This window comes from Prionailurus viverrinus, chromosome A3 (assembly GCF_022837055.1).
Source record: "Prionailurus viverrinus isolate Anna chromosome A3, UM_Priviv_1.0, whole genome shotgun sequence".
NCBI classification, from domain to species: domain Eukaryota; kingdom Metazoa; phylum Chordata; class Mammalia; order Carnivora; family Felidae; genus Prionailurus; species Prionailurus viverrinus.
Window position 1 is genome coordinate 60,741,329 of NC_062563.1, and position 25,927 is coordinate 60,767,255.

The 25,927-nt window shown below is 37.5% G+C and overlaps 1 protein-coding gene across 8 annotated transcripts in view; it reads left to right on the forward strand.

Annotated features, from left to right (window-relative positions):
- REV1 (REV1 DNA directed polymerase) overlaps positions 1-25,927 on the forward strand; it is a 91,999-nt gene that overhangs the window by 61,309 nt on the left and 4,763 nt on the right. For 5 of the 8 annotated variants that reach the window (XR_007150653.1, XM_047851174.1, XM_047851176.1 and 2 more), the window contains 9 exons: positions 2,929-3,037; positions 7,366-7,494; positions 9,849-10,003; positions 12,417-12,536; positions 17,302-17,522; positions 17,791-17,963; positions 23,645-23,747; positions 24,889-25,042; positions 25,240-25,442. Coding sequence is in view for 7 of the 8 variants with exons in the window: in XM_047851174.1 (XP_047707130.1) it covers positions 2,929-3,037; positions 7,366-7,494; positions 9,849-10,003; positions 12,417-12,536; positions 17,302-17,522; positions 17,791-17,963; positions 23,645-23,747; positions 24,889-25,042; positions 25,240-25,442 (1,367 nt within the window). In the remaining variant the exon portion in view is untranslated. Of the gene's footprint in view, positions 1-897; positions 1,068-2,928; positions 3,038-6,727; positions 6,855-7,365; positions 7,495-9,848; positions 10,004-12,416; positions 12,537-17,301; positions 17,523-17,790; positions 17,964-23,644; positions 23,748-24,888; positions 25,043-25,239; positions 25,443-25,927 lie in introns of those variants that run through there. The other 3 variants (XM_047851178.1, XM_047851179.1, XM_047851181.1) reach the window with 3 other exon arrangements.

The following is a 25,927-nucleotide window of genomic DNA, read 5'->3' on the forward strand; positions in this document are numbered from 1 at the left end:
GGATTTTCATAACACTGTAATGACCTTTTATAATTCACATCCCCTCCACCTCTACATGTGGGTAGGAAATTGGAAGGTAAATATTAAGAGAAATATTGAAATTTCACTTGACATTGAAAACTGTCAAAAATAGTTTTTCTGTCACTAGAACAGGTGAATATAATACTTTGCATTTTATATTCTTTCTTTAACTTGATGTCATTCACTTTTATGTCCTAAGCCTTTGACCCATTAGGAGCTTACCAAAATATTTGTAACATAAAATGAACAGATTGTTCTTAAAGTTTGGTTGCAACTAACCTTGTACTTAGAACTTGTTTTTTCAGTGCTTTTGTTCTTCTTTCCTTGTTACTCCCTGATCTTTCTTTCTCTGTGTCCTTATAAGACATGACATCAAATTTTAAAATATCGAGGATCTATTTAGGAATTAGAATCTTTGGCTTCTGCACACTAGCTTTTAAAACAAAAAAATCAGTTCTGATTTTTCAGCTTGTAAGTCTAGGCAAAGTATTAGAACAAATAGCATCTTTAGCCTTTTATAGATAGAAACTTTAGTTTCTTATTCGTCATATTAAAAAACTCTTTGTCTAAATACACCAGCATAACCAAGGGCTTTCCATCCATGACTTCCTTTGGAAGCTGCTTCCTGAACAGTACTCAGCAGTGACGCTTCTCATTGAGGGGACCTCATTATTTGGAATCCATTTATACTCAAGATTTTGTGGTTGGGGCCTTTTACCCTTTCCTGGATTCCAGGATGCAGATGTTTTCTTACCCCTTCAACAACTTCAGTGTTCATTCTAAAGAACAACAGTTTTTAAAATCGTTTTAGTCATAGATTTATTCTCAGCGATTTCTTTTTCACAGACTTGGGTCCCGGCCTCTGATTTCTCCAACCGTTCCTCCACATTCTCCATGTGCCCGTCTAGTTTGTCAAGTTTTGATGAGCAGTTCTCTACTTTGCCCTCCAGTGAGGACAGTGTGTCCCTGAATTTCCCTGAATCTCCCTTGAAGCAACTCACTGCGCTCGTGGAGGGATCCCTGCACTCTGCTGCACTGTGGAAAAGGTCAGCCAGCCCAGTGAAGAGAAACCCAAGGTGCTGCCTCTCAGGCAGGGCATTGGGAGCACAGGGAGCACAGACACTGTTCTCACCTCCAGCATGACTTTCCTGTGATTTTCCAGACAAGTATCGTAGATTATTTAACTAGACTTTCAAATAGAAGTCACCTAACTCCCCAACTTTCAAGGCATACATAATCATGGTTATACCTGTGAAAGGCAGCTGGTTGTGGCTCTTCAAGCTTCAGCTCTCTTTGTTGTTGTTGTTGGTTCAGTAGCAGCCTCTCTTGAACTATGATACTGACAATCCTGAAATTTCCTAAAGATTTTCAGCTTAGAATAATGGACTAAGAAAGCTGATAATATTTAGCCTTCTAAGATGCTTCAGAAAAATGGGGAAGTCTGCTCTGCACTCTGTTTTTAATGTATCATAGTATAGCATATGTGTATCATAATATATCAGAAATCATAGCTTAAATTTTATACTCTGCTGTTTTAATTTTTGAGGCAAGTGGGATTTGAGCCCATTAAGATACCAGTCCTTTCAGTTTGATTTGGGTTTATGCTTTGTGTGTTTGGGTGCCGGAATCCAGAAATACTTACGTGGGTTGCATAGTTGGGTAAAAGATGTTGACAGTTTCTGGAGTCAAATCAGGAAGACTTATTTTGGCCCATAAAGCCAGATACTTTGCCATGTGTTCCTGGGGGTGCTTTAACTTGGCTGATTTTTCATGGAACATTGTGTCTCTGAAATATGCAGAAGAGAAATCCTGGGTTTGCTAGTTATATATTATACTCAAAATAGGTTTGTCTAGAATTAATTGAAGTGGTATATCTTGGCTTGTTTTACTAACTACTGGTATTTTTGTTCATAATACTAGAACTATGGCTGAGATTGTGTTTCAAGAATATATGTTTTTAAAACATAGTCTTGGAACTTAATATCCCAAGAGACCAAGAACTGAAGTTGTGTTTTAATCTTTCTCAATTGCTAGTGAAGCTAAAGGTGCTAAAGGAGGTAAAATGGCGTGCAGTCAGTACTCTCCTGATAGGTGCTTTTATAATCTTGTGTGAAGCTGTAAATTGGGTTTGGATATTAAAAGATACTAGTGAGTGGTACTGTTTAGGCTAGAGTTGTATTGTGTAAAGCAATTGGTATTCTGATCACACCTGAATGTTTTTAATTGAACATGCATTGTTAAGCCATTGAGTAGAACTTACTGAAAGGTGGGCAGTGTTGTGAAGCTCTTTTACCCGATGTGTGTTCAAAAGAAAAACCTTAAATTTAGGATGAAACCTCTTTCTGGTATGCGACCTACTGAATTGGATCGAATGACTTACAGGAAATTGGTGTTTGTTGAGCATGTTGTTCAGTAGCTTTAAGCTTTGGAGGTAGTTTATTTAGGAAATAGCAAAGAACATTCAGAGAAATGTGTATTTTCCATTAACTTAAGTTTCCCATTACAGAGAGCTGTATAATCCTTTCAAGGCTAAAAGAGGGATTCATCTTCCTGATAACTTTTCATCCTTTTCATCTCAAGAGACTGTTGAAGAATGTTTTATATTTATCTTTTGATATATTGTGTAAAAAAGAAAAAAAACTAAAAAACTCAAAATCTTTACTAAAGTGAACACTTTCAATTTATTACACATTTTTGTCTGACTGCTGATGAAGTATAAATGGAAGCAAACCATTTTAGAGCTATAAGTTTTCTTTTATTAAGTAAGGAGACCAATACCAGTGGATATAACTATTTGGAATTTACTATGCATTTATATATGAAAGGAATGGAAAATACATTTCTTGAATGAAAGTTAAGGAAAATGAGTTTCCAATGTATAATCATTAAATTTTATTATTTTTAAAGCAAAGATACCAGATTCATCAATGTGGGAGAATCAAGATTCTGCACAAGCAAATGGGATTGATTCTGTTTTGTCAAAGGCTGAAATTGCCTCTTGTAGTTACGAAGCCAGGTATGTGGAAATTAAGTCTATTGTAATACTTACAGATAGTTAATCATTTTTACAGACTCTTTTGAAGTGGATTCAGACGTGCCAGTCATCCCTGTATTACATGTTATGGAAAGAAATATTTCAAGGCTTAGTCCCTTCAGTTCCTTTTTTCCTTTCACAAATGCTAGATAACTTTAAATAAATACCTTACTTTCCTGATGAATCAGTAGGTCCTACAGTGGAAACCAAAAGAAATTGGGCGTTGTCACTTTCAGACTTTTGAAGGATAGAATTAAAGAATTAGATATTTTTTACTATTCATCTGTTCTGATCACTCCTTTTTATAGCTAAGAAAAATCCCTTGCAATTTAAAACTCGTAATACATAATATTTTCTTAAAACTTTTTGTTAAAACTTGATTGTCTATTAAATTACAAGTAAATAATTGCATATTGGCATACCCAATAATCTCCTCACTTAACATTGCAGACTGTTGTCAACTTGTTAGTACCAACTTTGTGTGTAGGTCTTTATCTTACAGTAACCTTAAACTCTCATTACAATGGGCTCTGTTAGTACAGGAAGAAACAGACATTATGTATGTGTTCCTCACACTTAAATCATTTAAAACTAGAAGGAGTAATAATGATTAATTTCAAAGAGCTGCCTCTTTTTTTTTTCTTTCCTGATAACTGAACACTTTCTACCTTTATAACATTTACATATCGTTGGCAAGCGTTAAAGTATTTAACAATTATAAAAACAAAGAGTCCTACATCAGTTATATTTTTCAGTCTTTTTTACTTATGCCTTTGTCATTCGTACTTTTCTTTTTTATTGAGATATAATTGGCATGTAACGTTATATTAGTTGCAGGTGTATAGCATAATGATTTGATATATGTAACATTTTTCAGTCCTAATTAAGAGTTGGGGTTGTTCAAGCAAGTCTAATAGGAACAAAAGATATTTCAACATCATCTAACTGAAATAGTTTAAAATCTTGCCAGTTATTTTATAAAAAGAATACTTAAGAAAACTTTGAAATCAAACATACGTAATTATAAAATATTTTAAATTACTTCCCAATTATGACCTGTGAAACTTTTACTCCTAGACTGACTTTGCCTTTCTTATTGACAGAATTACGTTTTAACCTTTTCATTGTTGATAATGCAGCCCAAGAGTTGAAAATTTACTTTAATAAAAATGATAAGTCAGATACAAATGCATTCTGGATTGTTATATTTTTATTAAGCCAGGCAGTTTAGAGCTGATTTTGTATTGTGCTCAGTAAGTCTGGCTTTTTTCCCCACTGAGTTGTTGGATGATGACTTGTGCCTCTGGTGTCTGGACAGTTGTGTTCACATGTGGAGGGCATGGGGAAGGAAGCTCAGGAATACTCTCTTGGTGTTTGAGTTTTGCTCAGGGCTGAAGTGAAAGCCCCACCCTCTCTATTGCTTCTGAAGGGTGTCTCTTCTCATTCAGCACCCCAAGCTGAGTGCTGGTCAGAGGGTAGCAAGGCTGCCTCGGGGGTAAAAGTGTTTCCTGTTCCTGATGGCTTTGGACACAAGTAGCCACAGCTGTAGGAGGAGCTCTAGGAGCTCTAGGCTTCTTTTGGTGTTTGGATGTTGCAGTCGTATTGCATCAAAGATAGTGATTGTCAAGCTGAATGTATTACAGAATAATTGGTGTTACGATAATATGGTCCAAATACTATGCAGCAAGCCAGTGAGGTGGTAATTGTTTAAGGAGAAACATAAGTGATGAAAATGAATTTGAGTATAAGTTGGGGGAAGAAAAACCCATAAGAGTGGGGTTTTATCTCTTATTGTGATTTTCCTTTTGTAGAAAGCTGTTGATAGAAAGTCTCTAGAAAACAATTCTTGGATACCCTTTTCTTGTCCAATAATTATATTTTCCTTAGGTGAGAAGATTTGTTAAAAATTTCTCACATTTGCATCAGAGAAATGTTTTTAGGGTTGGAGTAGGGACTGGATATAGGGATGGGCCTCCCAGTTTTATCCATTGTTGAGTTTCCAAAAGACACAGACTAATAATGAGGTCAGGAAAGGATGGTATGTACACATGAGGGTAGAAATTATGGAAAGGTAGAATGTATATACAAAGGCTAGAATATACATTACTGTTAGTAATTTTACTCATACTTAAGAAAGAGCAAGATTTATACATAAGTGAGAAGTTAGATGTATGGATGAATAGGAAGTGATCTATGAATATCCAAGAATCACATATTTTTTAAGATGAATCATTTTTAAATCTCTGTTTTCATGCACTTTTGTAAGGACGCTTTACTGTTCTTATAGTGATGTGGATACCTATTAGCATATTGAATGGGCAGTGACATACATGTGCAGTGTAAACCTGCAAATAAACAATTTTTGTGGCACACACTGATAAAGTATTGGTAGTTTATTCTCTGTGGGATCTAGTTGACAGGAAAGATAAACCACTTGTAGTGAAGGGTCACTATAATGTTTTGTATTTGCCTTTACTCATTTATTTTATATGAAACAAATCCACTTTCCCAACTACCAACTCAAGAGAATTTTGCTTCCTTCCCTTAGTTATGGGAACCCTCTTAGGCACCCTTAGGTTTTCCTTTTTTGTTTGTAACTTCCCTAGTGTTTAATGGCTCCTAAACATTTCTCTCCAAGATGTATATGTGCACAAGTACATAAATAGATGTCTTTTGTTTTGCTAATAAGTAACATATCCCTGAAAATTTTTGAATAAGTGAAAAAATAGGAAAATACAATTATTGTAAATATAAGAATACAGTATATAGCAGTTATGTAACACATTCTTTCAATAATGAATAATTACCTTTAATTTGTAAGCTTAGCTTTTGCATGCTGAACCTACACATGTAGCATTATTGAAAATGTCTTAAACTGTATGTGTTTGTATATAGACTTCAAAACTTTTACACACACACACACACACACACACACACACACACACACGTCCTTGCTTTACTAAACAAGATCCATTGACTATGATCTATTATTTGGTGGGTGAGTGTAGGGAGGGTAATCCTTGTGAACGTCATGGGGTCTGTTTTGTTTACCATGTTTTACCTACCACCTCGCAAAATACCTCAGACATAAATTTTTGTTGAATGAATGAGAAAATTTTCGTTGCCATACTGTTTGTCAGTCAGCACTTCTTTTACTGTCATTTTTCCTTCCTATTAGATACTTCTCGTCTACTAGGAGCTTTGAAGTCAGATAATTTATTACTGTTTTTGTGTCCATCAGAAATGCATATGATTTTGCATTTACTTCTGAGTAGCTTGGAGGATTCTTTTCCTTCTTGGCTTTCGGTGGTGTGAGATGGGGAGGGTGCCAGAGATTTCTGAGTAACTGAAGTATAGTATTTGTATATTGTTTCTCAAAACAGGGCACACTACCATGCTGAGTAAGCACTTAGTAAATATTTATTGAAAAAATGTATAGAATAACTGATGTATTTACACAGGAGTATGTAATCTGGTGAAACAGTGCTTATTATTTTGCTTGTGTTTTTATTTTAGTATTTTTTCTTGGTTTCATTACTGAGTGGTAAAATGGAATTTTACTAATTATATATAATTCCATAATTACAGTTTTGTGCTGAATGCTCCAAATATTAAAGGTAATGTGGGGCATTGAGACACGCAAAAGATTTAAAATTTACCATTTTCAATTAGGTCCCTCAAAGTTCTGGAACCCTGGCTCCTGCCCAGAGTGATGTCCTACCATATACAATGCTGTTGGCATCTCAACCACTGTGGAGCCACTTCAGGAGCATGGAATTGGTCAATTGGGAATTGGGTGGTAATAGGATGAGTACATTTTGTCTGTTTGTCACATAGCACTGTTTTGTGTAGTTCTTTCGTTTATATTCTTTGTCTTTGGGGGATGAACCCTGGCCAAACCGTGCCATGTGTTAGGGGAAGAAAACCTCTTTTTGACAGCACATTCCTGCTCTGTGGTGGTTGTGATATCACCAGCATATGGCATGCTGGCATCTCTGCAAAGGGGCCAGAGGTCTGAGTCTTAGGAGAAATCTTCAGATACAGACAAGAGCCAAACCTGGTCTTTTAATAACATATTTTGGCACATTTACACATGTCATTTACACTAATCAGTCAATTGTGCATTTTTCCTTTGGGGGGGAACAAACTTGAAGTTTTCTTAATGCTTGTTGTTTATCCCTAATGAGAATTGAGTTAAATGAAAAGTATATATTACTGGCATGGGGACATACTGTCAACATTTGATATTTGATTTTGCATTTGAAAGTTATTCCTAGTATAACATTCATTGTGTTTTATTCTTTCTCTAGACAAGTTGGCATTAAGAATGGAATGTTTTTTGGGCAAGCTAAACAACTTTGTCCTAATCTTCAAGCTGTTCCATATGATTTTCATGCATATAAGGAAGTTGCACGAACAATGTATGAAACATTGGCAAGGTACAGCATATACCACAGTCACTTTCATGTCTGTTCTTTCACTTCTTATATTTAATAATGAAGAGAATCCAGCTTTCTTTAGGGTTGGCAGGGTCATATTTGCTAGACTCTTAACCTCTTTCAGTGTCCCATTCCTCAGCAATTCCAATAATCAGTAGCTCAATCTTAAGGGACATGTATGCACTGCTCAAACTGTTCAGGTGCTTCCTGATATAGGTATAAACGGGTTCTCTGCCTGCATAACTTTAGTTAAGTGGCTCTCGTTTTCTTCCCTTGGAACCCAGACAGATGAAAGATTGGCATTTTTTAACCTAATTATAGTTTCGTTTATGATTAGATAAATGGGTTAACAAGTGGAGACTCTAAAACCATTTATCTTCTAAAATCATTAACCCAGACAGATGAAAGATTGGCATTTTTTAACCTGGTTTTTTTCTTTTATTATGTTTGAATTATAGTTTCGTTTATGATTAGATAAATGGGTTAACAAGTGGAGACTCTAAAACCATTTATCTTCTAAAATCATTAGGTATGCCAAAAGTTAGTTTTTAAGTTTTTAGTATAGTTTCAGGGTGGTTGATTAGTTGGCTTGAGAAAAGGAGGTTAATTTTTAGTTGTAGTGTAGGTATATTTAATATTAATTCAAAACTCAAAATTTAAAATAAATATATTGCAGGCCATGTATGGTCTGAAGCAGCAGTCAGCATATTTTTTTCTATAAAGGGCTAGAAAAGGTCTGTCCCAGCTCCTCAACTGTGAAAGCAGCCACAGACAGAAGTATTAGTGAATGGGCATGGCTGTATTATCGATTTACCAAAACTATCTGGACAGTAGGCCAAGGTCTGTTGACCTTTGGAGTATATTAATGTTCTAAGAGATCCTTCTTGTACCTCTGTCTTCACCTCTTCCTCTCCTTTGTTACGCATTATTTTGAATATCTATTTATTATCTATTAAATGCAAACAGTTGTTGATGGTGCTGGTCCTACAGAGAGGAATGAGATTCAATCTCTGTTTGATCAAGAGAGAGAAAATAAAAGGAACAGATGATGGTATCTGGCATTAGTTTGTGGGTCTGAGTGCTGAATGATAAGCCATTTCTAATCACAGCTGTCCTTAAGATCCCACATATGGGAATGTTGGTGTTCCCAAGTTTTTAAATCCTGTTCCAGAGCTGGGGTCAATAGAAGCATCCAAATAAGGGCTGAGAATGGATGACTGAGCTGGGTAGTGGTACAACTATGTTTTGAGTATCAAGGCATTCAAGCAACTGTCAGCCTGAATCTCACATCAGGAGGATTTGAGAGAGAGCCATGACACATACTAGTCCTGAGATAATTTTAGTTTGTGCAGACATTGTCAGTGACATGTGGCTTTGCTATGGGAAAAAATTCAGTGGTGTTCTCCTTTCACTCTTTGGAAATCCTGCCTCGGCTTCATATTCTCCATGTTTCAAGTTAGCTTTCACTCTGAAGCAAAATTCGTCAGATCAGGTACACCCTTCTGCTCTTACCTTTATTTAAGTGTAAACAAAACACTCATTTCTTAAATGAATACAGATATTCAATATTCATTAACCTGATTTGTAACCTGCAGTAAGATGTGGGTGAGATGAGGCATAGTATACCTTATCATGTAGATGATTAAAGACACATTTTTGACCTCGAGGCCTTTCCAGTTGCCTTACATTTGTGGTCCACATATTTGATTAGCTTTGGAGCCACATGACAACTCTGCTTTTCTTTTCCTCTTCTGTAGCTAATTAAAACAAGGCCTTTGTGTAGATCATAACCAAAACCCAAAGTATTTCTACATTCAGGGAATGTCATCTGTGTTCTTTTAGACAGGTATTTGGGGTGATTGACCTTTATATCCTTTATATCCTATCCTATATCCCTATCCCAGGTCTGCTACAATGAAAAGTATTTAATTATGGTGTTTTTGTTTAGGAAATCATCAGTTACTTAATTTGATTTGTGTAATTTTTCTGTCAGTTTGGGATTCTGATAAACCATGTTTGAAAATATTTTAGATGTTCTGACAGTTCTAATTCACCCACTAATTTTTAGATGTTCAGAGTTTTACAGTATAGAGAAACTGGAATAATAATTTCTGTTGTATTTTTGGTAGTTATAGGAAATGAGAAAATACTAATTCGTTTTACAGTTAAAAGTTAGGTGACTAAATAGTGGTACTTGGGTCAGTTTAATTAAAATGCTAATACTGTTTAGCATTTTAAGTCTTATTAGGAAATGAGAAGAAAGATGCCATAGGAAGGCTGGACTTGGTGCAACATTAGTGTCTACTAGATGGCAGGCTGCGCCTAGTTCACTGCCTTTGCTCTTTTGTTGATAGCTACACACATAACATCGAAGCTGTGAGTTGTGATGAAGCACTGGTAGACATCACTGAGATCCTTGCAGAGACCAGACTTACTCCTGATGAATTTGCAAATGCTGTCCGCATGGAAATCAAAGACCAGACCAAATGTGCTGCCTCTGTTGGAATTGGTTAGTGTACAGCTTATCTCATATGATTCATTTTACTCAAAGTATTGTTTTGTGATCACTGAATATCGTTTAATATTTAAGAGTGATTTTTTTTTTTTTTTTTAGATTTTGGTGTTTTTTTTTTTTTTTTAATCATACCACATAGGCCCCTGACTTCTAAAACTGTTCTTAGTATCACTCATATTTGTGTAATACGTGAGATAAAAGTGTTAGAAACATAAGTCAGTGATTGATAATATCTTTCAGATAAACAAGTTGGAATATTTTAGTTTTTCAAAAAATGGGGAGAATGAATTCAATATTTGTAAACATACTCTTTAAAAAACACTTTCTTAATGTGTGTTAAAAAACACATACTCTTTTTTAACACTTCCTGAGAGGAGGAGGGGGCATGCCTCACCACACAGGGCCACATGGAGAAGCCCCCAGTTTTGGTCAGGAGGCAGAAGCAGGGTGAGAGGAAATCCTAGGCCAGAGCCTATATTGGGGTTTCTGTGGGAAAAGCTGGACAGAGCAGAGCAAACAGCCTTGAATTGGCTACTGTGGATAATCCTGTGGTTTTAGGGCTATATGCGGAGATCTCTAGTCCCCTGGTACCTTGGCCCTGGGATGATTTAGGGGAGGAAAACACTGTTTTTGTGTGTGAGCTTGATGAGATGGTTGGGGGTGGCTGGCTTGCATATGAGAGATGTTGATAGGTGTTGATATGACAGCTGTTTGCTGTCCTTAGGAACCAGCTACCCCTCTCCCCAGCCAGCAAGATTTTAAAGGTGTCAGAACATGGTATCATAAGATACAGAAAATAAAAAACATGATTAATACATTCATAGCATTCTTCCTGTTACTAGCTGGCCTACCTTTATCCTCCCATGTTTGGCCCGCAGATCCTTCTCAATATTCATTTAGGGCTTATTTTCTGTATTCCAGTATCTGGCATGGGTTTTGTTTGTTTTAACTTGTACTTCTTTCTAATTTACAGGTGTGACAATGTGAGTACAGTACATTCTTTTAAGTTTAAGCACATAATTAAAACAAAAATCCCACATGATACTTCCATTCCTCAGCCCCCTCTCCACAACTCACCACTTTTATCGTTTTAGTATGACTTTGCAGAACTTTTTCTCTTAATGAATATCTACATATCTACCCTAGGAAAACCCATAGTTGTTATATAAGTCTTCCATAAGACTGAGGCATATCCTTTTTATAAGTCTTCCATAAATTCTGGAGATTTTATTATTTACATAGCAATTTACCTGACACCCTCCTCTCACAGACCCCTGATACCATCTCTGTCCCTGGTAGCCTTTTCCTCTGCTCTGCATTACTTCTCCATGTCCATACCACACCTGGGACCTCACTGTCACTATCTGTCTTTGTTTTCAAGATGCTCATACCCTCAGTTTCTCCTGCACATGGTTTTTTTTTTTTTTTTTTAATTAAATATAGTTTGTTGTCAAATTGGTTTCCATACAACACCCAGTGCTCATCCCAACAGGTGCCCTCTTCAATGTCCATCACCCACTTTCCCTTCTCCCCCACCCCCATCAACCCTCAGTTTGTTCTCAGTATTTTAGAGTCTCTTATGGTTTGCCTCCCTCCCTTTCTGTAACTTTTTGTTTTTTCCCCTTCTCCTCCCCCATGGTTCTTTGTTAAGTTTCTCAGGATCCACATATGACTTAAAACATGTGGTATCTGTCTTTCTCTGCCTTACTTATTTCACTTAGCATAACACTCTCCAGTTCCATCCATGTTGCTACAAATGGCCATATTTTATTCTTTCTCATTGTCAAGTAGTATTCCATTGTATATATAAACCACATCTTCTTTATCCATTTGTCAGTTGATGGGCATTTAGGCTCTTTCCATAATTTGGCTATTGTTGAAAGTGCTGCTATAAACATTGGGGTAGAAGTGCCCCTATCCTGCACTTCTATATATATAGTGAGACTATATATAGTGAGACTTCGGGTTCCTTGGGTTCCCTTCCCCCGCCTCTCCCTGCCCCCATAACCCCCCTTCCAATAGCACTCCTTTGGCTTTATTTCCCTGCCTAGCCTGGATGCATTGGTTGGTGGGATGATCTGATTTCTGATCATTGCCTTCAGTGCCTGTAAACTTCCAATCATAAGATTAGGACTATTTTTTCTGTTCCTTTACCAGGGGTAGGAGGTGTTGAAATGACACTCAGTTGGGAACAAAGGGAAACCCCTGTCCAATAACCATATGGATTATAATCTGTCATACTTAACAAAATTCTGCCAGTTTTGTACTGTGTTTGAAGTGATCAGAATTGAAAATTGTTTTTCATTGTTTTTGAAAGAAATTGGATAGGTAATTTGTCTGTAGATGTCTTTAAGAAATTTAAAAATAATTATGAATATTTCTTGAACATTTTTTTTTAACTTTATAGGTTCTAATATTCTTCTTGCTAGAATGGCAACTAGAAAAGCAAAACCAGATGGGCAGTACCACCTAAAACCAGAAGAAGTAGATGATTTTATCAGAGGTCAGCTAGTTAGTAATCTACCAGGTAAATACAGATCTGTGCTTTTTAACTTTCATTTATTGTAAACATTTATTAGTGCTTTTCATAGTTTTGGAACATAATTCTTTTCCAAAACATGATTATATATTTTTTTATCCATGATTGAGTGCCATGAAAACTGGAATTTGAAATTCTGCAATGAGTAATTCCTTACCAGGACCTGCATGTTACCTTTTACTTCTGTTTCTCACATCTTTTAGTTTAAGTATTTCTCAAGTGACAAGATCAGGGGATGCTAAGAAGTCATTTTAAATATGATGAAATTGACGTTTCGCCCCTTAAATAAATCATAATTGAAATTGTGTACTTCTAGGCCAAATACAAAGTTTGAGAATCGATACCCCTATTTATAAAATTATACTGCTGCACTTGTGACAGGTTTCTGAGTTTAGTAAGAAAAGTAGAAAATTACGAATCATATTAGGAGGAGTAAAGCCTAAAGATGAAGTGTTATGTTTTGTTAACTCAGAGGTTGAAGTAAAATGTCCATCTCCACCTTTCTCTGCTAAGGGCCAGGATATTTAGTTATTTTATATTTTTGTGTGGTTACTGTGTGGCTAATAATCCTAGCATGTAAAAATCTTTCCATAGACAAATCATCAAATATAATTATAACTGAAAAACAGTTGCCCTTTTGAGGCCTGGAATAGATCTAATTTTTTTTGTGTGTAGGACAATTCCGGTGGGGCTCAAAACCATGAACTGTAAGATCATGATCTGAGCTGAAATCAAGGGTCAGATGCTTAACCGACTGAGCCACCCAGGCGCCCCAGTAGATAGATACCTCTTTCTAAGAAATGTCTCTAGGGGAAGTGTCAGACTCTTGATCTTAGCTCAGGTCTTGATCTCAGGGTCATAAGTTCAAGCCCTTTGTTAGGCTCCATGCTGGATTTGAAGCCTACTTAGGAAAAAAAAAGGGAGTTTAAGCTTTTTTTATTAGCCATCTCTATTAGTTTGCTAAGGCTACCATAACAAGATACCACAGACTGCATGGCTTAAGTAACAGAAACTTATTTTCTCAGGATTCTGGGGGATAGAAGTCCAAGATTGAGTTGTCAGCAGGGTGGTTTCTTCTGAGGCCTCTCTCCTTGGCTTGTAGACTGACCATCTTCTCCCTGTGTTGTCACATGGTCTTTTTTCTTTATGCGTCTGTGTCCTAACCTTTTGTTACAGGGACACCAGTCATGCTGGATTAGGACCCACTTGTATATGACCTTATTACTGCAATTACCTCTTTCAAGTTCCTGTCTCTAATTATAGTCACATTCTGAGATATTGAGTGTTAGAAGGAGACACAGTTCAGTCTATCACACCATCTTCTTTAAACTGAATCATTTTTGTTAGTTTTGTTTGTTTGGGGTTTTTTGTTTTCTTTTGTTTGTTTGTTTATTTTTACAAGAAATAGAGTTTTTAGTTCCTGAAACTGGCAGTCTTCCCTCTCACTTCCTTTTGTTTCCTGGCCAGAGGGACTTTATTTCTTGAAGGGCAAGTTTTTGAAGTTCCATGTCCTGGTTGAATTCTTACGCACAGCATTGAATTTCCTAGGGGATGTCTGAAATATAGTCAGGAGTGGCAAGATTGGCTCCCTCTGGCAAGCCATCTTCCCATGTGGCCTCCTGTCTTCAAAACCAGGTTGTATCCGCCCAAAATTCTTCATGTGATTTCCATGTGTCTATCAACTTATAGCAAATTCCCAAATTCTTAATCAGATAAATTTAGAACATTTCAGGTATGCAAAATGTCACTTTGCTGTTGTTATGCCTGTCTTGAAGATGGCGTTATAATCATCTTTTTTCCAAAGTGTGCTCCACAGAATACAGGCTGTTCCTTTAAAAAAAGATTTCACATGTGTGTGGGTACCATCCCTGGTGGAGACACACATAGTAAAAGTTGAGAATTGTTGCAGTAACCATATTTTTGTTAGGAAGCAGTCATTTCCCAAAGATATTTGAGGATGAATAGATAGTGTCTATTAACATCTTGTGGAAAATATGATATTTAATATGATAGCTCTCTGGCCAATAGCCAGAAGAAACTCAGGATGAAAGAACACACTCCCCTCATTGTCCTCTGCAAGCTCTTTTTGGCCCTCTGTGCCCATAAATGTATACATGGCACACAGTTGTCTAGCACAATATATACAATTACTGTAGCTACCTCAGAAAGAGAAAACACACTGCCAATAAGTTTATGTTTTAGGGGACTCTACAGAAAAATGATTATATGTTACACTAACATTACCTAATGAGACCTGTTTTATTTAATTAAAGAAAGGATTGTCCTCAACAGCTATTTGAATACAATAGCCACTTCTTTGAGTTCTTTGGATCTTTGCAAGGCTTTTCACCTTATGTGTGCCCCCTTAACTGAAGGACCTGCTGCACCTGGGTTTGAGCACCCAGCCTGCGGTTGCCATCTCTTCATGCCATTCTTAGAGAAATACCATGAACATGTAGGTGTACATAAAGATGTGCACTGTTCTGATACGGGAACCAGTAACTAAGTGAAGCTAGGAAGATTTAAGATTTAATTAATTATAGTCAAATAAAATTCATTTCCTCGTCTGCACTAGTCACATTTCAGTGCTTAATAGCCACATGTGGCAAGTGCCTACTGGATTAGACAGCACAGATAACATTTTCATCATCACAAAAAGTTCTCCTAAACAGTGTTAATTTAGATGGTGAAAACTTTATTCTTCTATGGCACTGTCAGTGCCAAGTCTGGATGCCAGGGGAAGAGATATTACTGGCTGTTTTTAATCTAGAATAATAGTTATGCTTCAAGGACAGATAACAAGTCTTTGTCCCAGTGGCTGGACCGGGAGCTTCCACATCTCTTTTTTTTTTTTTTTTTTTTAACTCTTCTCACTTGGTTCTAGGCTAGCATGTTTTCTTTCACTTTCCTTTCTAGGTGGCTGCACTCAGTTTGAGCCTCAAGACCCTATTACTTTGTCCTTAGAGGTGTCTCCTTTCCTTTCAAATACATGATGCAGTCAGTTAAACTAGCAGTCCTCTTAGGGTTTTGGTGCTGATTAATTTTTCCTCCTCACGCAGTATGGTAGGGGTTAGAGGTGGGCTGCCGCCCCCACATGCTTCTCTCTCCTGTTCAACTTCAGGGCCATTCCATTTCATTAGGTAAGCTTGCAACAGACTGGGTCTTTTGTTTTTCCCTAGAGGGACAGTGTACTTAGATTAGGTTGACTGTAGTTAATTTGGTGATATTTAATATGATAGCTTTTCTTTTGTACCTACTGGCTAATAATCTGTTCTGCTGTATTGAAGATACTGTTCAGAAACAATAGGTTTTCCCACTGCCACACCCCAGCACACATAGAATTAATCCAGGATTATTGCCTCTTGCTGATTTTGCAAGTCAGAACATATCAACAACTCTCCAGTTCTCCGAGGGAACACGAATAGTGTGTCATGTGTGACTTTGACCAGTTTAGTGTCTTTCTTGAGTTTCTCCTCCCCATCATGAAAAATACTCAGATAGGTTTCACTTAGAATTTCACCTTTTTGTGAATGATACTCCTCTGGTAGATTTTGTTGTTGTTAAAGCTGACTCTGGTATTCTTTCTTGTTCTCTGTTCTTACTTGAACTTTAAAATGGCACTGATGGGAGGCAGCACCCTTAACACCTTTCATCTAACTTCAGGAGGGAATAACTTTTCCCACCTCCATGGCCATAGATCTCTTGTAAAGTTGGCAGCCTCCTAACCCTGGTAACTGCTTCAAAGAAGTTCTCCTGGCAGAGCCTGGACTAGACCAGTTGTCCTTCTTCCAAAGACCATTGAGAGAATAGACACTGGAAGAATGATAATCAAGTAATGAGCAGAACATAGCAGACTTCACTCTGAGCTCTCCACCAAGCTCCTACAGAAGACCAGAAACAGTCTTTTTCTCATTGGTGGAAATTACTGATTTGATGGTGCAGAGCCATCGTGACAAGAATTTTAGTTTCCTAGGTTACTCTTAAATATCTCTCTTAGATATGTGTACCTTTGTTAAGATCTTGGGCAAATTGAGAGTGACAACTCATCAGTATCCTCCAGGTGAGGCTCAGACCTTGCATCTGGAAGAGAAGGAGACAGGGACTGTGCTGCATGCAGGAGAGCTGAGACCTTTTCAGGGAGATCGTCTTTGTTGACAGAAGAAATCTATCTTGTCCCCGCTGCCACTTTGTTTGCTTAGCAACCTTCATCCCCAGGTCACTTTGTCCAGTATGACAGCAATAATGTTTGTAGTTTTGGACCTACGTTGAAGGTTCTCGTTTTAGTTTTCATTCATAGCAAGTGAGGCTGAAAGTGTCGAGAGGTTTGGCTGTCACAGAAATCATGGTAGAATTCCTAACACTTGGAGTCCCACTAGGTCATACTGTAGGTCATACTGTAGACCTGTTTAAATAGGTCTGTAACTTCATTAGTTGATTCTGTAAATAGGAAATCCTAATATTACTCAGTAATAAAGATAGCATTCCTTTGAGAACTTAGCTAGTTACACATATTTGAGAAGGTTCACCTATATGTAGAAGTCAGATTGAGAAGTAGTTTCTAGAAATACCTTTACTAGCAGTTGCACTAAAAAATTCTTGAATCTTTGAGATGCTTCAATTATGTCACTTAAAAATTTTAAGAGAAATTATTTTAAACTAGTTTTTTGGGTGAATAATAGTTCTTTAACATTGCTGAATTGTTTTTAATGGTTTATGTGCAGAATTATAGAACTATACATATCTCCTTTTCTAGGAGTTGGACGTTCAATGGAATCCAAGTTGACATCTTTGGGAATTAAAACTTGTGGAGACTTGCAGTATATGACAATGGCAAAACTCCAAAAAGAATTTGGTCCCAAAACAGGTCAGATGCTTTATAGGTTCTGCCGTGGTTTGGATGATAGACCAGTTCGAACTGAAAAGGAAAGAAAATCTATTTCAGCTGAGATCAACTATGGAATAAGGTTTACCCAGGTACTGATCTCTTAACGAGTTTTATCCATTTACTCTTATCTCTTCACATAGTCCCCCTCTCCAACTAGTCTGTAGACTCTTGATGCTTGAAGTGAAGACTTTACACTCTTGCTGCTTCCGTGGCTTGCAGAATATTTGTTTTTAACAGACATTTATTTAGCAGGATATAAAGAGTATATATGTTTGGTTTTGAAAGTGAAAATACTTGAGAATTATTTGGTATGTAGGAAGATAACATGGGAGATCTGCTGTGTTTGTCTCTCCATAGCCAAAAGAAGCAGAAGCTTTTCTTCTGAATCTCTCAGAAGAAATTCAGCGACGACTTGAAGCTGCTGGCATGAAGGGTAAACGCCTGATGCTCAAGATCATGATACGAAAGCCTGGGGCCCCTGTAGAAACTGCAAAATTTGGAGGCCATGGAATTTGTGATAATATCACCAGGTAAGCTTATTTAAAAGAGTTTGGATAATTGATATTTTGGTGCAGGTTATTACAATTAATAGAAAATGAAGAAAACCAAGGAAGAGTATGAATAAAGATCTCTGAATTCAGAGGATATCTGGTACTCTGCAGTGCTGGGCCTCAGCCCAAGGCCATTGCAGCTGTGTCACTGCCCTCAGGTTTGGCTACTCACATGCACCTGTGTGCCTGACCTTCTGCAGGGTCTTCAGGCTGTTGACTTCAGTGCACGGACAGAAGGAAAGGGAAAGGCTAAGACCTGCCACTGTGGCAACAGTTGTGACAGGGTCTTGGAGGGGTGAGGGTCAGTACAGTGATTCAGAAAGTGATTTTAATGAGACATTTTCTTTGTTTAGGGAGGTGTAGTTTCTGTGTCTGAAATGATTATTGTAGTCTCTCCAAACTGGTAGAAAGCATTTAAAACCCCCTTTTATTAAATATGAGGGCCACTAATATAAAACTTCCTGTGAAGTTTGTGACAAATATGAAAATACCTAATTTTGTGTGCCATTTTGTTAACACATGGTACACTATATTTTATCTGTCAGATCAACCAAAGCCTTGAGACTTCTGACCCTGAAAGCCACACATAAGGAATTGTTTTTAAAAAAAAAAAAAAAAAAAAAAAGGTTAAGGGTTAGTTCATGCCTGCCATAGAAATTATGTTTGCGTGTATAGTGATGTTGCCACAAGTCACAAGAGGACTGCCCTCCATTACAGGCAGATTCTAGCTTTATCATTCATGCATTTGTTCACCATGAAAACAGGGGTTATAAATTGTACTTTAAACAACACGTTTATAAAATACCTTTTTAGGTAGTTGGTAATCTTTATTATATTTAACTATTTTTTTTAATGTTTATTATTTTGAGAGAGAGAGCACAAGTGGGGCAGGGGCAGAGAGAGAGAGAGAGAGAAAGGGGGAATCCCAAGCAGGCCCTGCACTGTCAGCACAGAGCTTGACGTAGGACGGGAACTCAAACCGTGAGATCATGACCTGAGCCAAAACCAAGAGTTGGGTGCTTAACTAACTGAGCCACCAAGGCGCTTCTGTATTTAACCTATTTTAATAAACATTTTGATGTATCCGTATTTTAAATGCTGTATTAGTTAAATACAGTGTTAGTGGTCTTTTCTATAACAAGTTGGTTATGAGGCCCTAACTGTGGAATAGAGTGATCTTTTTACACATGGTTTCTATGAGAAAATCAGATCTAGTTTATTAATACCTTTCTTGGGAATGCAACCTAGAACTTGCTTTGTACAAGGTACATGAAAAGGATCATCCAAAAACTAATTTTTCTTTAGAAAGAAAACTGGCAGTAGAGTGTCCTTTTGTCATGTATGCATTTTTAAATGTCTTAGCATTGTATATTTTGGTGCATCAGCAGTACCTGGGGGCTCACTCTGTCTAATTTTAGTAAGAAAATCAGCCTTCATTTAATCCTTTTTGGAGAATCCAGGTACTCCAAAAATATAATTATAACAGTAAGAAAAACTAGAATTAATTATACTGAACCCCCTGCCCCCCCAGTTGAAGGATAATATTCAGCCTTTTTTGTAAGCACATACCTCCTTGCTGTTGTTAGTATTTGTTCCATTTTTGTTCTGAACTTAAAAAGTTTTATTATGAAAATTTTAAACATGTAGAAATAGTAGAACTATTATGAACCCATTACCTGATCTCAACAGTTGCTGTCAGCTCCTCTGATACTATCCTTCCTCCCCTTCTCCCAGTGATTTTGAAGTGAATTTCCTATACAGTCTTGTTTCTTCCATAGGTATCTCAGTGTTTGTCTCTAACAAGATGAGGACTCTTTGTTTGGTGACCACAGGACAGTTCAAAACCTACTGTGTAGAGGCACCTAGGTGGGTGGCTTAGTCGGTTAAGCGTCCGACTTTGGCTCAGGTCACAATCTCACGGTTTGTCGTTTTGAGCCCCACATCGGGCTCTTTGCTAATAGCTCAGAGCCTGGAGGCTGATTCAGATTCTGTGTCTCCCTGTCTCTCTGCCCTTCCCCTGCTCGTCCTCTCTCTCTCTCTCCCTCCCTCCCTCCCTTCCACTCTCAAAAATAAACATTTAAAAAAAATTGGGGGGCGGGGGCCCTGAGTGGCTCAGTCGGTTAAGCATCTGACTTCACCTCAGGTCATGATCTCACAGTTTGTGAGTTCAAGCTCAGAGCCTGAAGCCAGCTTCTGATTTTGTCTCCCTCTCTCTCTCTGCCCCTCCACTGCTCATGCTGTCTCTCTGTCTCTCTCAAAAATAAACATTTAAAAAAAAAATTAAAAAAAATTTTTTTTAATGTTAAAAAAAAAAAAAACCTGTGTATAAAATGTACATTTTGCTGTGCCCTTAAAATACTAACTTTGGATAAGATGATAATGAAAAAGAACACATGATGAATCAGAACAAGTGTAATTTTATAAATGTTACCAAAATGCAGATCGGTTATAAACCATTAACTTAAACTTAACATTTTGGTAGTGTTCTAACTGCCCGAGGAAGGCTTTAGGTGTGGGATTATGAAATATTATAACACTGACCTTGTATTTCCTCTAATTCAGGGGTTGATACACTCTTTCCTGTGGGCCATATCCATCCTTGGGCCTGTTTTTATGTGGTCTTTGTGAGCCAAGAATGATTCTTACATGAAAGTTTGTAAAGAGTGAAGACCATGTGAGAGGAACCATGAAGCACAGGCGATTCATTCTCTGGTTCTTTACAGAAACAGGCTGTGGGCGCCTGCTATAGTCCCCACTGAAGTAATGTTGGGCTGAGTTAAGCAGTGGTAGTCCACAGTCCATGATTCTGTTACCTCTTGTAATGGGCCCTGATCAAAAGATACATGGCAATCATGTGCCTTGCAGACTCTGATAGGTTATAATACTGTAAGAGAAAGGATTCCATTTTAAATTGCATGTCAAAGAGCCATATGTAGGTTGAGATCTGTGGCTTGATTATCATGCGGAAAAATTTTCTCTTAACAGTTTTCCTTTGGGCAAAGACTTTTTTCCCCCTTGGAGTTCTTTTGTGTATATGTATTTTTAATTTGAATTTTATACACACACACAGTCCCTTGCACTACTTCTCTTTCATTGCCTATTGCTGTTTCCCCTGTATGCACATTTACTTTGCCCCCAGGCAGTGTTAACATTATTATGATCATGTGCACACTGTATGTGGATGAGCATATAGTCCACTGTGACCTCATTCCCTTTTTTGTTGAACTTGTTTTTCCTGGAGTTCTGAGCATCTTGTTTTGTTTGTTGGCTTTTTTTTGTGAATTTGCCATTGAGTTTATCTCCAAAGTCCCTCCTAGTGTGTTTCAGTACACCAGAATCAACTGGTTTGATCTTTTTACTTGGGGCCCTCCAGCAAGCTAAATGCAATCAGGATTAGTTTAAGACCTACTATAAAGTGGGAGTCTTGGGGTATCCCTTCTCTGTGATCTGTTGATCCCTGGTCTCCTCATCCTAGTGTCTATTGAGAAAGAATTCATGGGCATAAATTGTTTTTGAACCTGTCTGTGCTAATGCTCAGTAGTTTTGTTGACTTAAAAGTTGTAACTTCTAGTTAGAAATTATTTCTCCTGATTTAAAGATTCCATTGTCCCCTTTTTTTTCATGATTACTTTGGAGAAGTCCAGTATTCTGATTGCCTGTTCTTTACAGATCTGTTCTTTCTGGAACTTTCAGGATTTTCTCTTTAACTCAGGTTCTGGAATTTTGTTTGGTCTTTATCTTTGTGCCAGGTACTTTGTCCATATTAATTTATTATTTCTACCAACATTTTAAACTTCTGAGTATTTTTTAAAAATTCTTTGGACATTTAAATATAGCATCTGTTATTTCACAGATGCAATATTATCTCTTATCTCTTAAATATTCTTCTATTCCCTTTGTCACTTGTTTCTCCAGTTCCTTCTTTCTCTTTTGACTGCTTTTATATTGGAGGTTTTTTTCAACTGTCTTATTTCATGCCCCACATGAAATCTTCCCATCTCCTGCCTACAGTGGGCGAGCACGGGTGAAGATGGCAGCCAGCATTCTGGTTCCTCCATAGGAAGAGCAGTCTAGGTGGGAAGGAAGAGTGTATGCTGCTTTTGAGCAAGGTGCCTCCCTCTCTCCGTGGCCATGCATGATGTCCCCTGGCTCTCAGCATCGACATTGGCATGTACAAAATCCCAGAGGAGGGGCGATCTATGTGTCTGCTGTACGTGCACATTCTTGGTCCCTTCTCGCCCCCTTCACTGGTACCTGGCACCTCTAATCACTGAGTGTTTCTGAGGTTCTGTAGCATAAATTGGCTTATCTAAAGTTGGTGCCTTGCTTTAGGCATTTAGCAGGCATATTTGGTAACTTAATACTTACTGATACGCTTTCAGTGTTCTGAGTTACAGTTAACATTGGTCCTCTGTTCTTGTCTCCTCTCCTGTTTAGATTTTTTAGGAGTTTATGCCATTTAAAACTCATTTCAAAATAGTTAAGTGGTATTCAGGAGAAATATAAATGTGTTTAAACCACCAGTCCACTAAAAACCTTGCTTTTAAGTTCTTCTGTATTTATTTGTGTTAAATAAATGTAATTAAGGTAACAAATCAATGTATATATTTTCCTTAAAAAACTGGTACCTTTCATGGGTGTACATAATGTCCTCATGGTACTGAGAAAATAAATACAATAAAAGTAGTTTTTAGCACCTAATAATGCAGTCTCCTTTCTTCTAGAATTCTTAAAGATCTAAGAATTCTTTTTTTTTTTTTTTTAATTTTTTTAACGTTTATTTATTTTTGAGACAGAGAGAGACAGAGCATGAACGGGGGAGGGTCAGAGAGAGGGAGACACAGAATCTGAAATAGGCTCCAGGCTCTGAGCCATCAGCACAGAGCCCGACGCGGGGCTTGAACTCACGGACTGCGAGATCATTACCTGAGCCGAAGTCGGCCGCTCAACCGACTGAGCCACCCAGGCGCCCCAAGATCTAAGAATTCTTAAAGATCTATTCTGGTCCTGCTGGGTTTTAGACAGGGTGCCACCATGTTTCCTTTGTCATTGTTGTTCATGCATTTCTTTATTGATTTCTAGAGCCTCTAAGAAATTGTTAATGCACATTCACATGTTGAAATTATGTAATGGCTTTACTTCAGACATGATAAAAGTAGAAGCAAGAACTAAAACACAGGGGATTCATCTTTTATACCTCAACATAGAGAATCTTGGAACCTGAGACTTCTCTTAGAATCTAAAACTTCATGTTTATATTCATGCTTTGGTTGTAACATAATGTTTGTATTTGTATATGCATTAACTAAAATACATCTCTTTAAAAAATGTTTTCCAGTTTATTTTTAGTTGGCCAGGTCTTCATTAGCCTGTAACTCAAAGTCCCAGTGTTCTATATGGTTTTTCTTTTACACCCTGGCTGTCAGTGTAATTAATTTGTTATACTGGCTTCCTTGAAGTGGGGGGGGGGGGGGGGGGGGGGGGGGGACTCTTGTGTTCATTTTTAAGGATTATCTTTACTACTTAATTACTTAAACTGTTTTTGTAACTTTCTTTACAGCTTTCCTATATCTCTTTAACTGTTCCATACTCGTGAGGTACTAGTGAATATATATGGAATGTAGCTTTTGCTCCGTTAAAGTTAATTCTGTCATTTACAGGACTGTAACTCTTGACCAGGCAACAGATAGTGCAAAGATAATTGGAAAAGCTACACTAAACATGTTTCATACAATGAAACTAAATATATCGGATATGAGAGGGGTGAGTATATAACATTTTAAAATTCTGACTTTCTGTAATGTTTTTCTCACTTAAGGTTTGATCTGAGAATGGTCATGGCAGTGGGTAGTGGGTTTATGAGATTTTCAGCTTCTTTGATATGATACCAGAATAGAAACTGAAAAACTCTGGACTTTCTCCTCTGACCTGATTTTGTTATTTTTCAGAGAAGAGTCAAATTTGTTCTGAAAGCTCTTTGTTTTGTTTTCTGCCTACAATAATTTTGTATCTTGAATTTTTATAAGTGTCTTTCAATTAACCAAGGGCTTATTTTACATACATTATCCTGCTTCTGGTTCTCATTGGTAGATGGGACTGTGAAGAGTGTGGAACTGCAAATAATATTTATATCGTTAAGGTCCCTTTTAATCCAAAATTTATTCTGTGTCTGTTGATGCTGTAGAAGGGAGAATTTACCACCACAAACATGCCTTTGGGATGGATAGGTGAGAGGATATTAAAAAATGTAAAACCTTAATTTTCTTAAGGATAAACCTTTGTAGATTCTGGTGTGTGTGTGCTCATATGTGAGTGAAAGGCAGTTATTGGTGTGGTATCTGTGGAAGGATTAAAGAATTACTAAACCAGACATGATCAAAACTCCCTGAAATACTATTACAGTAAGGTTTTATGGTAGTGTGGGGCGGGGTGGGGGGTACAGTCTTCGAGAGCCCATGGTGTACCCAGAGCACTGCTCATCCCACTCCCCAAACCCACTTGTTTGAAAAGTTCTTCATTTAAAACACAAAAATGGTAAGGAAGTAAGGTTGCAAGTAGACTGTTCCTATAGGATCTTTTGTTTTTAATCTTAAAAATTTAGTTGATTAGAACTTCAGTGGGATATAGTATTACACTTTTTTGGATTTTTCTGATTCTGAAGAGATTACAGTATATTTAGATAGAAATGGATACTCCAAGATTGAGGTGAATAACTGCTCACTAGCTAGTATAGATACAGTTTTTGTAATAAATCATGTAGAAGGCTCTTTGAATACTTTAATTTTTTATTATAGAAATAGATCTAGACGATCTTTCTAAAAAGGAATAGCTGAGAATTTTGCTTAGTTGAATTCATATTCTTGCTTTAGTTTTCCTGGAAACACATTTTCAACTCTGGTTCTAGGTTGGGATTCACGTGAATCAGTTGGTTCCGACCAACCCAGACCCTTCTTCATGCCCCACTCGTCCATCAGTTCTTCCTGGCGGGTCACACTCTGTCCTGGATCTCTTCCAGGTTCAGAAAGCGAAGAAATCCACAGAAGAGGAGCACAAAGAAGGTCAGTGGGCATCAGTGTGGTTCTTGTTAATACAATAGTTGTCTGGCATGGCTCTGTGACTTTTTAAGAAACAAACGGACATTCTGGATAATGATGAATCGATAGGTTTGTTTTACTTAAAATGGCTTAAAGTAATCCATGCCATCCTGTCCCCGATGATATGAAGAAGCTACTGTATGTATTTTCTATACTTTCAGTATTTCTGGCTGCTATGGATCTGGAAATATCATCTGCCTCTAGAAATTGCACTTTCTTGCCATCTTTTTCAACACATCTGACATCAAGTGTCAATCCTGTTACTAGCAAAGCTGAGTCTTCGGGGAAATGGAATGGTCTACATTCTCCCATCAGTTTAAAATCAAGACTTAACCTGAGTATTGAGGTTCCATCACCTTCCCAGGTATATTTTTATAGTTCTGAGTGTGATTTAAGTGCAACAGCAGTTTTAAAGTAGGGATGACATTTTTAGGTAACAGCATAGCCGAGAAGGGGAGAGGGTACTTGTCAGGGTAGATCACAGGCAGCTCATGGTGTTACAGAACTCCAAATGGGAAATAATCAGGTTAGGGGAAAGGTGGTGCTTTTGCAAAGATCAGCGACTCTTGCAAGTTGTAGAACATGGATGAAAGCTAGGTCTGCAACTGCCCGTCAGTAGCCACTCTACCTCTTTGTAGCAGCAATAATCACAGGGACTCCACTCTATTCAGCAGTATCGCTTTGTGATCATCAGTAGGGGCCCATGTCCAAGGTTTTTCTTGCAGCATTTGCAGACCATCCTTCCTGTAGAGTGAATGATTTTCCTAACGTAAGCGAGTAATTCCATTGGTATGGGCTGTAAACGTGGAATACTTTTGGAATTTTTGCTCCTTGTAAGGCTAAGATAGC